The following is a 13,935-nucleotide window of genomic DNA, read 5'->3' as shown; positions in this document are numbered from 1 at the left end:
CAGGGCAGGTGTTAAGGGACCTGTGGGCTCGGAAGGAGCCCAGAGGTGCCCTCCCATGCCCCCAGGGACACCACCTGCCACCCTTGCCCACCCCAGGAGGACGCCCAAGGATGGAGGGACCCATCCCAGGGAACGTAAGGTAAGTTCAGGTTATTTTTTTAATTTTTTTTGTGGCATAGGAGGGCCTGATTTGTGCCCCCCTACATGCCACTATGCCCAATGGCCATGCCCAGGGGACATAAGTCCCCTGGGCATGGCCATTGGGCAAGGGGGCATGACTCCTGTCTGTGCTAAGACAGGAGTCATTTCAATGGGGGTTGGGAGTAAAATAAAATGGCGCAAATCGGGTTGAGGCCAAAATTTTGCCTCAGCCTGACTTGCCCCATTTTTTGATGGCCAAGATCCATTTTCCCCTACGCCGGCGCTGCCTGGTGTAAGTCATTTTTTTTTACGCACACCAGTCAGCGCCGCCGGCTAACGTCATTCCATAAATAAGGCGCCCGCATGGCGCTTTGGAATGGCGTTAGCCGGCGTTAAAAATTTTGACGCACAACTGCGTTGGCGCAGTTGTGCGTTAAAAAGTATAAATATGACCCTTAATTTTAGAGGAATCCCATACAAAACCAGTGTCCTTTATCACATCTTTCAGACAGAATTTGATAAATTGCATTACTTCAGATTTGTCAATGTGTAGTCACAAACTGGAAACCGTGGAGTAGCAAGATTAAAACTGAAGAAACTCAGGGACGGTGGGATGAGGATTGGAACTATGGAGTACGAAATTTTCTGCTTAGGCGGTAAATTTGATATTGAGTGGACCACAATTGTAACAAGTAAAAATCTGAGATCTTTGTATGATTTCTAGGAATGGCTCCAATTCAAGAATAAAAAGTAAAAGTGATAAGGGGCAACCGTGTCTGGTGTCTCTAGTAAGAACAAAGGGCCAGATGTATCAAGGTTTTTTGCATTCGCAAACAGTGCGAATGCCCGCTTGCGAATGCAAAAAGCCAGATAAGAATGTATGAAAGACATTCTGAACGCAATTTTAAGGAATCGCTAAAAATAGCGATTCCTTAAAATTGCGACCCTGTTTAGAGAGTCGCAAATTGCGACTCTCTAAATAAGAAATCGCAAATAAGGATTCCTTATTTGCGATTTCTTAGCACATGTATGAAGCCATTCCTAAATGCGATTTGGGCATTTAGGAATCGCTGTTTATCACCAGGTTGAACCTGGTGGTAACCATGTGCAAAATTTAAAAATGCATTTAAAATGCATTTTTAAAATGTACATGTAAAGCACACATGCTCTTTTGACATGTGTGCACCTTACATGTCCCCCCCAAAAATTTGGGGTGCAGCAGAGGGGGCCTTAGGCCCCCAGCACTCTGGGGTTTTGCATTTCCAAAATTGCGATTTCTGGTTAAGAATCGCAATTTTGGAAGTGAAAAAAATTCACATATATGGGCCAACAGGCCCATAGGTGCGAATGGGGCCGGTATCGCAATTTGCGATTCGGTAATAGCATTTGCGATTTTTAAGAAATCGCTATTACCGATTCGCAAATGTGATACATGGCATTTTGCGAGTCGGAAATAGCGATTTCTTAAAAATCGCTATTTCTGAATCGCAAAAGGCCTTCATGATACATCTGGCCCAAAGTATTGACACTGAAGACCCTTTGTAAATACTGAAGTCAAAGGATTTTGACATATTGAAGAATCTGGGATGGAAACCATGCCATTTTAGGACTCTGAACACAGTCAAAAGCCTCCATGACATCCAAGATGGTGCTGCTAAGGGAGTTTTACTGCAAGAAGCCCTGTAAATGACATTCAGGAAGACATTCAAGAATGCAGAAGAATTGTCTGAAATGTTACGGCCTCTGACAAAACCAGACTGCTCTGTGGCAACAAGAAAGGAGAGTGTATCATCAGCTCGAAGTGCCAGCATCTTAGAAAAAAGTTTGCTATCTGTATTAATCAGGGAGATAGGCATTTACTTTTTTACATTTAGCCAAGTCCTTATCTTTTTTTTCAGAACTGGGCAAATAATGGCTACCGAAAAAGAGCCGACCAATGTATCAGAAGCAAGAAGATGTTGAATGAGTATTAGAAGTTTGGGGACAAGAAGATTAAAAAAGTTAGAATAAAATTTGAATGTAAATCTGTCTGGTCCTTAAGCCTTGTCCCTCAGGAATCTGGAGATGGTAGAACGTATCTCTGCACATGAAATATCGGCCTCAAGCAAACAAAAAGCCAACCTGTGAGGCTTGACATTTAGGAATAGTACTGAAAAAGGAATCTAGAGAATCTTGAGTGGGAAGAGTATCTTTGGTGTATAGGTTTTGAATAAAACTCAGCAAAGTGAGCCATAATGTCCTGGTCTTTAAATAGTTGGTTACCGGAAGCAACATGAATAACTTCTATTTTTAACTTTTGTCTCTTAGCTTTTAGGTAATTGGATAACATTTTACCTGCCTTTTTGGAGCCACCCTAATGTTTGATGTTAATTATTAAAATAACATTACAAGCAATATTTATTGAGGTTCTATTAAAACTAAGTTTGGCCTGGATGAGTAGGTCAAGAAATTTTTTGTGAGATATGGAATAATATTCATGTTCTAATTTCTTATTGTGTTGTAAGAGATTAGGAGATTCCTTAGCGGCAACCTTTTTTCTTCTGGAAAACATAATTAATAATGTATTCTCATGCTGGGGCTTTAAAGGAATCCCAGACATGGTGGAGCCAGACATCTGGAGTGTTGTTGATGTGAAAAAATTCAGTAATGAATCACTCAAAGTCTGTGACAAACTGTTTATCCTGCAACAACCAGTTGTTAAAATGCCATCTACTGGTACGTGTGGGGGAATGATAGGTTTCAAGGTCTATCATCACTGGGGTGTGATTAGAGACCAACATACAGCTGAATTCTGTGTGAATTAGACATTGAGTGAGGACTTTATAGAGGAAAATATCATTTATTCTAGAGGTAGAGTGATTGGTAGGACAATAGTAAGAATATTCTAAGAGTTTGGGTTTGTAAATATGCCAGGCGTCAACTAGACCTCTATCTGAAATAGTTCTTTGGAAGGCCTTTTGCATATTATTAGGGATACATTTGAAAGCAGATTTCCTTTCTAAAAAGAGTTAAAAACTGATTGCAGTCACTTCCTAAACTAAGATTGATGTTCCTGACCCATAATAGCTTGGTTGAGAGGAGTTCCAATAATGCAGGTCCACAGCATTGGGTCCATAAACATTAATAAAAGAATAAGGACACCCACTAATTGTTATGTCTCAATGGAGCCCTCTATCCTGTGCATCTCCTTCTTGTTTTTAGAACGTTAACAGATAAAGTTTTATTAAATAGTATTATCACGCCATTTTTATGATAAACAGTGGGAGAACAATAAACAGAACCAACCCAACGTTTCTTAAGCATATGGATGTCTTTCTCAAGAAGGTGGATTTCTTGTTATATTGCTACATGGAATGAAGATTTGGAAAGATGTGTAAGGAGTCTTTGGGGCATAATTAAGACCCCCTAGCGCCACTGGAGCAACACAAAATTTAGGTAGAAGGCTATAAAAAAATAAATATCAACAGACAAAAAAAGTAAAAAACAGGAAGGAAGGTGGATTAAGGAACAGGGAATTAGCCAAAGAAAACCCATAAGATACGTGGCCATAAAAGTGTGGCAAAGGGTCCGAAGGACCAGAACCATAAGAGGAAAATAGAATAAAAGAGTAAAATTGAAGAGGGAGTGCTGAGAAACGCCACGAAAAATGACCCAGCAGGAGCACCCAGTTCAAGAAAATGAAAGTAAGGTAAGAGAAATAATTAAAAGGAAAAGACAGTGAAAGAAGGAAGGAAACAGGACTGGAAAATGACAGTGAAGAGCAAGCATAAACCATGAAAATAATCTTACCTGTCAGGATGGAATACTTGGGACAGGCATCCCTTTAAAAGAAGACTAAACACCACTTAACAACAAACAGAAGGACGACGCCAATGTTGACAGACTTAAGACCCGAGGAGGAAAAGGAGAGAAGAAAATGGTAACAAACAAATAGAAAAAAAGAAGACAACTATACAAAAATAACATCCCAATGAGGAGTGGGAACAGAAGACAAGGGTTAAATTGTGAGTAAGACTTCAGGTGCTGCTAGTGTTCATAGCTTCTCTTTTGTGAAGGTGACTGAAGTCCTTAAGTTGAGCAGTCAAGTTGAAGAAGGTTGTCCTGTCCTTGTAGGTGACCTTGAAGGTACATGTGTGTAGAAGATCATATCTAGCACCCATAGCACGCAAAGAGAGGCACACGTCCCAGAAGTCTTTGCAACAAGCAGCTGTGACTAGGGAGCCTTCCTGTGAGAGAAAGATCCTGTGGCCAGATCAGATCATCTTTTTATGTTGTTCGAAGAACTTGCATTAAATCTGTGTATGGGAGGAAAAGGATGATAATTCCTCTAGGTTTGGAAGTAGAGGTGGTGCAGGAAGTTTTTGGTCTGAGCTGGTGGGCTCTTTGGATGTTGAGAGAGGAACTGGTGGTGAGACCCACTATCTTGGGTAAGTTAGTGTGTAGGAAAGCAATCACGTCACCTCCTTCTGCGCCTTCCTTATTACCATAAGCACGAAGATTTTTGTGCTGATTTTGGTTTTGTAAATCCTTGGTTTGTCTTTCAAGAATCGTAATTTCCTTGGCTATGATGTTTACTTTTGAAGTGGTGCCTCGAGATTCCACTGTGTGAAGTTCAAGATTCGAGACCCTGGATTCAAGGGAAGACCATTTGTCATCAAGACATTGGAGAGTAGTAGTAGTTTCCATCATAAAGGGTTTCAAACAACATGGTAACATGGAGGGGTGATTTCCTGCTTGAGAGAAGTTGAGTCTTTTTCAATTCTCTTGCTCCCACCTCCTAGATTCTCTTTGCGAGTGGCAGAAGATCTGTTATTGAAAGAACTGCTCTTCGTAGAGATACTACCACCCTTCACCATATTGGAGGAATGATGAGCAAGATTCGGATCAGCACAAGCTTATGATAAGGAGAAAGAAGAGAAAATAAAATAGATAAATAAATAACAAGATCCTTCCAGCGACTTAATTGTCTGACCAAAAGTGAGAAATGCAAGCTGAATATATAAAAATGAGGAGTTCAAAGCAGAATGATGTGGAATATCATAGTAAATTTTGTGTGGATGAAGCTTACAAGAAACAAAGGAGAAATCGTCAGGGAGAAAAGAGTATGGTTTGCATCAGTTTTAATGTTGACTTGCCTGACAGAGCCCAAATCAGCAAACAATTGTAGGCAAGACATCCCTTGGAGCTTGTGAATGCTTAAATTCCTGTCAGCCCATGTAAAGCAGGAAACACCAATCACTTTCTGCCGCTTGAGGGAGAAGAGAATCTAAATGCAGGCTGTTGGGCACTCAAATCCTTAAAAACAGCCCACCACCGAGGATCCCGACCTTCAGAAAACCACCATCTCAATGGAAAGAGGCTAGTTGCTCCTCCAGACAAAGAAAAAAGTAAAGGTCCAGACCATGGAGTGGGAGCTCCGTTAGCCAGTGGCCATCTTGTGCGTCTTCAACCACACACCCCTCCTTTCTTTATAAATATTTGACTACGCAAGAAAGTCGTTTGGATTCTGTTTTCTGATTGTTGGTCCTAGAAGTGAAAACATCTCTGAAATCTATACAAGAACTCCGCTCTACAAATAAACAGCAGCTTTTGTCTCACCTCTGCATACAATTGAAAACTTGATGCAAATGCTTGTAGATTATCAACACAGACATACAAGAACCTTAAACTTCTATTATACAGGCCATACAGATAAACCAAACTAGGTTTTTTCAAATAAATACATTTTGACCTATGTTAGCTTTGAAGCTACAATTCAAAATCCCACCCGTTTTGATTGGCTGCAATTGCTCCTTCCTGTAGACACTGTAATGCTTCATCATAACAGAAAAAGTGAATGCTATTAAAGGTAAAGGACAGTCACAACAGAATGAAATAATTCAGTCATTGCTTAGCTACCACTCCCACTTCTTTACCCATCCCACTGCTAAACGTGTCCCATAACAGGATAACTTCACCTCGGTAGTCATAATGCACATCATGGAACCACTTCCCCCATAGGTTCAAAACAAACACAACATTCTTCCAACCACGCAGCCTGCTCAGCGTAGCATGCTTACCATACAGGCAAGTGCTTCAGAACGATACATTGGGTAGAAAAAGCTTTAAAAATGTTTCACTGCAATACAATTTTGCGATCATAGCTCCTTTTTAGAATCTCTTCTGGCTGCGCGCAAGAGGGGCAGATTTTAGGAATACTCCTTTCTCCCAAAAAAGCATAAGTAACAAATACTATGGGCCTGATTCTAACTTTGGAGGACGGTGTTAAACCGTCCCAAAAGTGGCGGATATACCACCTACCGTATTACGAGTTCCATAGGATATAATGGACTCGTAATACGGTCGGTGGTATATCCGCCACTTTTGGGACGGTTTAACACCGTCCTCCAAAGTTAGAATCAGGCCCTATGTGTGTTTTATGTATTACTAATACACTGCAGGTTAATCAGAGTGATTGTCATGAACTAGTAGGAAAAACGGTGTCAGACTAATTAGACTTAAAAATAAAATGCCATGGCTTGAGCCTCAAACTGAACAATAAGCATAAGAAATTGCCAGACAGCAAAAGGAAAGAAGTAGAGTTGAAAGAGCAGCAGCCACCAGCAAACGAGAGGCGATTTTTAGCTTACATTGGCAGGATAAAAGCAGGTAAGATAGAAAAAAAGATGGTCGATTTACCAGTTAAAAATAAAGTGATATATAGCCATAAAAACAAGTGTACAAAACACAACTTCTGATATGTGTCTATATAGGCAATTAAGAGCCCATACAGGGCTAGGCAAACTTATTGTTGCACCAGGAAGCTGGGCGTACATCTAATCAGATGACATAAAGCTAGCCAACAAAAAGTCCAAAATATATTGCATTTCATCAAGTTTAACATTTTTCAATCTATTTTTCCAAATAGCCCTGATTTGACCTGGCGGGATTTGCAACATTTAGTTGTCTGGACATCAGAGTATGACCCACTGGCAAACAATCCAGGCTGGAAGAAGAATGGTGCAGGACTGATGGTGAACAGTCGATTTGGATTTGGACTACTCAATGCCAAAGCCCTGGTGGATTTAGCAGACCCAAAAACCTGGAAAGGAGTGCCTGAAAAAAAAGAATGTATTGTAAAGGACAGCAATTTTCAACCACGGTAAGGTATTTTATTAGTGGTAATTCGAAATTTTGAGAATCGTCGACTCATTGGAGACAATGGCTTATTGCTAACAAAGTGCATGATTCAATTGTGTGAAATTGTATAAACCAAAGTGTAAATGTTTTACCTTTCCTCGTCATACATAGATATCACAGATATCTTCTGTACATGATATCATAAATATATTTTTGATTAGATTTCAGAGAAAAGTAACAATTTATTAAAATAATTGTAATTTGTTTAATTCTCCACTGAGGGCCTCATTACGAGTGTGGCAGTCTACAGACCGCCACATTCTCGGTGGTGGTCTGGACCTCCGCCAATGGGGCAGTCCGACAGTCAGGGAACCGCCAGCTCTGCAGGATCTTGAATCCTGATGGTTTGGTGGTGGCAGTGATCCTAATCCACCAGGGCAGCACTGGAAGCAGCACTGCCCTGGGTATTAAGACCACATTCTCCACCAGTGGTTTCATGGCGGTAGCACTGCCATGAAAAGATTGGTGGAGTACAGGTGCAGGGGGCCACATGTGGGTCCCTGCACTGCCCATGCACTTGGCATGGGCAGTGCAAGGGGTCCACCTGGCCAGCATCATGCAAATGTTCACTGCCTGCAAAGCAGACAGTGGACATTGCGAGGGTGCTTGTGCACCCTGCAGGTGACAGAATTGCCGCTGGCTCGATTACAAGCCGGAGATAATGATGCAGCCTGTTTCCCACTAGGCCAGCAGGCAAAAACATAGGTTTCTGCCTGCCAACCTAGCAGGAAACTCAAAAAAGCTCCAGTGGGGAGGTCGCCTCGTAGGCGGCAGCCACCCTGTCAGGAGTTTGGCGGACGGAATTTTTTTGGTAGCCAAACTCATAAGTGTTTAATGGAAAAATGGATACATGAATAATGACACCTCTGCACATTCTGCAGTAATGCTTTCTGCAGGAAAGGCAAAAGCATCACTTATAAACAAACATTGACAAAGTCTGAACTTGACAAGGTGTTAGGATTGTTTTATGGCATGCAAAAAAAGAAAATACAACACCATCTAAATGTGGCAGTCATTTGTTTGGCGTGAATATATAATTAAAAATACATGTTGCATATAATTGAAACTGATTACTTGGGTGCTTTGTAGCGGGAAGCAGTACTTAAAACAGGTACAGAAACACTTCTTAGTTTTAATGTATATCACAAGGAAATATGATTCTCATTGGTACAAAGGAAAGGTAATATTAGGTTTGAATTTCTGTAATTTGAAGACATAGTTTAAAAACAAAAGGGGGCAAAAATTAAAGCTAAAGGATGAATTGAAAAAATACACTACCAAAGTAGACTATTGGCCCTCCTGTCCTGGCCTAGGACTGCTCCTCTTTTTATGCAGGTGTGTAAATATTACAGCTGGGCTATATATTCTGCTCTGCCAGTGGAATTGGCGGAATTGTGGGCACTCTGCCTTAAGCTTGCAATGTGGAGTTCTGACCAAATTTCTCCAATGACCGCCTGGCAGAATTTTTTTTGCACCTAGCTTCTGAACAGTAAGTTTGCAAGCAAGATTTTGTGTCCCATGCCAGGATTTTCAGACTCTAGGAGGGTACCCAGTGAGATTTCTCCAACCTGGGCAGCCACAACTATTCGCAGTTGGAAGTTGCACCATCTGGCACACCACATGGTGGTGCTCCTCCTCATTTTTCAGCACAGAACAAGCTCTTGGTGTTAAATCATAGCGCTCGCAGCCAACATGCTTTTTTCTGCGCATTCATGGAATTGCGTGGAATCTTGCACATTTTTTTTGTAACTCCGTGGAATTCCATAGAGCAAAACTCTGCGAGTTCCCCCAAGGCCTAGTAAATATGTGAAATGTTGTCAGTCACAGTACAAGAGAGCCAATGTCTAAAGTGGGTTGTATGCTGTAGAGGGTGGAAGCAAAATGTGAATGACAGTTGAGCTGCCCAGTGGATCAGGAGGGTATACACAAAGCCCATCTATGCATGTTTATTTATTTTCATCTGAATTATTTTCATTACCTGAAGCTAGTGAGGCAGATAAAGCTGTCTCTATACCAGAACTAAAAAGATAAAAAATACCCTACCATTATCCTGTCTAACTCCAGCAAAGATCCTTCCCTCTTAAGGTTCAAATCAGAAGGTCATGACATGTTCTTGCTATTCACATGTTATTGTGAAACAGTCATTAATTTTCTTCTGCAGTCAAGCCATTTCTGTTCTAAAGTTATTTCTTGCGCTCTAAAAATTACCTGGACAGGTGTGATTCGAAAGGTAGGCTACCTATGACTAGTTACATGACTTGAAATTACATGGTAATAAAGTGATGAATACTAGGGTAGAATTGTATAGGTACTTTAATACCTTTGCTGCCAGGACATTTCCCCTGCCTGTACCAAGCCTTTTTTTGACTATTTAGGGTAGTCCGCACTTAGGCCTTCATAACTTTTTGTCCACATAAGCTACCCATGCCAAATTTGCATCTTTTTTTTCCAACATCCTAGGGATTTTTGAGGTACCCAGAGTTTGTGGGTTCCCCAGGATGAGACCAAGATATTAGCCACAATAGAGCTGCAGAAGAAAGCACGTGTTTTTTCTCCTGAAAATGGCATCCACAAAGAGTTTGTGGTGCTAAAATCACCATCTTCCCAGCTTTCAGGAACAGGAAGACGTGAATCAGAAAACCACATTTTTCAACATAATTTTGGTAATTTGTGTGGATCCTTCAAGGTTTTCCTACAGAAAGTAACAGCTAAAATTAAAAAAATATTGAAATTGAGGTAAAAAAATGAGCCATTTCTGTCCACGTTTTCTTCTATAAGTTTTCCAGCTATAGCAGATTTTTTAAAGCAATATACTGTTACATCTGCTGGATTCTTCTGGTTGCGCGGGTATATAGGACTTGTGAGTTCATCAAGAACCTTAGGTACGCAGACACAATAAAGGAGCTGCACCTTGCAATGGGTTTTCATTGTATACCGGGTATACAGCAATTCATTTGGTGAAATATAAAGAGTGAAAAATAGGTATCAAGGAAGCCTTTGCATTTCCAAAATGGGCACAAGATAAGGTGTTGAGAAGCAGTGGTTATTTGTGCATCTCTGAATTCTGGGGTCCCCATATTATTAGCATGTAAATTACAGGGCATTTCTCAAATAGACGTCTTTTTTACACACTGTCTTACATTTAGAAGGAAAACATGTAGAGAAAGACAAGGGGCAATAACACTTGTTCTTCTATTCTGTGTTCCCCCCCAAGTTTCTCGATAAAAATGGTACCTCACTTGTATGGGTAATCCTAATGCCCGCGACAGGAAACGCAACATGGACACATCACATTTTTACATTGAAATCTGATGTGTTTTTTTGGAAAGTGCCTAGCTGTGGATTTTGGCCCCTAGCTCAGCCTACTAAACCTGTGCATTTTGTAAACCTAGACACCTAAGGAAATCCAGGATGAGGTGACATGTGGGGGTCTCATCAGGTTCTGTTACCAAGAATCCTTTCCAAACCTCGAAATTTGGCAAAAATACTTTTTCCTCACATTTTGATGATAGAAAGTTCTAAAATCTGAGAGCAGCCACAAATTTCCTTTCTCCCAGCATTTCCAAAAGTCTCCCAATAAAAATGGTACCTCACTTGTGTGGGTAGGCCTAGTGCCCGCGACAGGAAATGCCCCAAAACTCAACATGACACATCACATTTTCCAAAAGAAAACTGACCTGTTTTTTTAAAGTGCCTAGCTGTGGATTTTGCCCTCTAGCGCAGCCAGCGCATAGGGAAACCAAGCACACCTATACATCTTTGAAAACTAGACATCTAGGGAAATTCAGAATGGGGTGACTTGTGTGGCTCTCACCAGGTTCTGTTACCAGAATCCTTTGCAAACCTCAAAATTTGGCAAAAAAACACTCTTTCCTCACATTATAGTGATAGAAAGTTCTGGAATCTTAGAGGAGCCACAAATGTCCTTCCACCCAGCATTTCCCCAAGTCTCCCAATAAACATTGTACCTCACTAGTGTGGGTAGCCCTAGTGCCCGCGACAGGAAGCTCCCCAAAATGCAACATGGACACATAACATTTTTACATTGACAACTGACGTGGAAAGTGCGTAGCTGTGGATTTTGTCTCTAGTTCAGCCAGCACCTAGGAAAACCCACCAAACCTGTGCATTTCTAAAATCTAGACACCTAGGGGAACCCAGAATGGGGTAACTTGTGGTGCTCTCACCAGGTTCTGTTACCCAGAATCCTTTGCAAACCTCAAAATTTGGCAAAAAACACTTTTTCCTCACATTTCAGTGAATGAAAGTTCTGGAATCTGAGAGGAGCCACAAATGTCCTTCCATCCAGCATTTCCCAAATCTCCTGATGAGAACTGTACTTCACTTGTGTGGGTAGGTCCAGTGCCCACGACAGGAAATGCCTGAAAGCACAACAGGGACACATCACATTTTCCCAAAAAAACTTACCTGTTCTTTGCAAAGTGTTGTGGATTTTCACCTCTAGCTCCTCTGGCACATAGGAAAACCTAGCAAACCTGGACATTTCTGAACACTATACACCTAGGGCAATCCAGGATGGGGTAACTTGTGGCACTCTCACCAGGTTCTGTTACCCAGAATCCTTAGCAAACCTCAAACTTAGGTAAAAAACACTTTTTCCTCACATTTTGTTGCTGCAAAGTTCTGGAATCTGCAGGGAGGTCCAATTTTCCTTCTACCCAGCATTTCCCCATGTCTCCTGATAAAAATGGTATGTCACTTGTGTGGGTAGGCATGGTGCCCGTAGCAGGAAAAGCTCCAAAACACTACATGGACACCTCAATATTATAAAATGCAAAACTACCTGTTTTGTGGAGGGGACCTGCGTTTTTGGTCCTGGGCTCAGCAGCCATCTAGGGAAACCTACCAAACCCAGACATTTCTGAAAACTAGACAACTGAGGGATCAGACAATTTCCTATCACCCAACGTTCCCCTCAGTCTCCCAGTAAAAATGATACCTCACTTGTATAGGTGGACCAAGTGTCTGTGACAGGGAAGAGACAAAAAACATGTCAAAAGTGAGGGGGGGGAAGCAAAGCTGGTCCAGAAGGGCAGTTTGAAAAAAAAATGTTTTTAGGCTGACAACTGGGGCAGAATATTTCTCAGTTTGGATCCGACAATGCTGGGTGGTAGGAATTTTGTGGATTCCTGCAGATTCTGGAAGGTTCCATCACAAAAATGTGGGGAAAATATGTGATTTCAAGCAAGGTTGGAGGTTTGTAGGCCATTGAGGGTATGAAAATGCTGCGGGTGCATATGATGCACACCACCCTGGATTCACCCTGATGTTTAGTTTTCAGATTTGTCTAGGTCTCACAGATTTTTCTACATGGCAGCGTCCCAAAGTCCAAAAAGTGCAGCCCTCACCATTCCAAGTGGGACAATTTGGAGAGTTAGACAAGCTCTCATGGCCCAAATGTAAAACCAAAACCCAAACCCAAAATAATCAAATGTCCTCTTGCTTGCCTTTGGGATAAGATCTTTTAGTTTGTGGGGGGAGAGCTGAAAGACTGTTATCACCTTTGGTTGGGGTGGGGGCATAACCATGCCCAGACAGGTTGGTAGCCACCACCCCACATTTTTTTTTTTTATTCCCTGGCATCTAGTAGGCTTTCTGCCCCCCTGGGTAGTGGATCGGGGGTAATTGCCCCATCTGCCCACCGGTGGGCAGAACAACTTTGTCTCCATTTATTTGGGATGGGGGTATGGTTATACCCCCCACCCTCTTTTTAAAAAAAATAATTTTTCCCTGGTCTCTGCTGGGCTTTCTGCCCCCCCTTAGGGGCAGATGGGCCTTACAAAATAGGTCAATCTGCACCCAATGGGGGCAGAAATGACCAACAGTAATGTGCCCCCAAGGGGAGTGAACCTTTCCCAAGGGGCTGCCCACTAATCAAAACACACACACCAGTCCCTCGGGCCTAAGTGGTTTTGCCCCCCCACTGGGGACAGATGGGCCTAATAGAAATAGGACGATCTGCCCGTAAGGGGGGCAGAAATTGTCTAAAATAAATTTGCCCCCCAGGGGAGCGACCCTTGCCTAAGAGGTCGCTCCCCATCTGTGAAAATAAAAAATAAAAAATCCCTAGTGCCTAGTGGTTTCTGACCCTTTTGGGGCGGGGGGCAGATTGGCCTAATAGAAATAGGCTGATCTGCCCGTAAGGGGAACAGAAATGGCCTAAAATATATTTGCTCCCAGGGGAGCGACCCTTGCCTAAGGGGTTGCTCCCTTTGCGTGAAATTGGCGCAAAGTGGTTTCTACCCCCCCTTGGGGGCAGATTGGCCTAAGAAAATAGGCTGCTCTGCCCCCAATGGGGGCAGAAATGACCTAAAACAATTTGCCCCCTCCCAGGGGTGTGACCCTTGCCTAAAGTGTCACTCCCCACTGTAAATAAGTTTTAAAAAATCCCTGGTGTCTAAAGGCTTCAGCCCCCCCAGGGGCAGATCAGCCTAGTTAAAATAGGCCGATCTACCCCCGGGGGCAGAAAAAGCCTTAAAAGAATGCCCTTCAGGGGAGAGACCCTTGCTCAAGGGGTCGCTCCCCTTTATTGTTTATATGCAACAAAAAAAACTCCCTGGTGTCTAGTGGGCATTTCTGCTGCCCGATTGCTCT

General features: G+C 42.2%; 1 protein-coding gene across 1 annotated transcript in view; it reads left to right on the top strand.

Annotated features, from left to right (window-relative positions):
* Positions 1-13,935, top strand: part of PCSK1 (proprotein convertase subtilisin/kexin type 1) — a 209,557-nt gene that overhangs the window by 138,354 nt on the left and 57,268 nt on the right. The window contains exon 10 of the mRNA XM_069225743.1: positions 7,049-7,282. Within this exon, the coding sequence (XP_069081844.1) occupies positions 7,049-7,282 (234 nt within the window). The remainder of the gene's footprint in view (positions 1-7,048; positions 7,283-13,935) is intronic.

Source organism: Pleurodeles waltl, chromosome 1_1 (genome assembly GCF_031143425.1).
Source record: "Pleurodeles waltl isolate 20211129_DDA chromosome 1_1, aPleWal1.hap1.20221129, whole genome shotgun sequence".
In the NCBI taxonomy this organism is placed as follows: domain Eukaryota; kingdom Metazoa; phylum Chordata; class Amphibia; order Caudata; family Salamandridae; genus Pleurodeles; species Pleurodeles waltl.
This window is presented reverse-complemented; position numbering and strand designations above follow the sequence as displayed.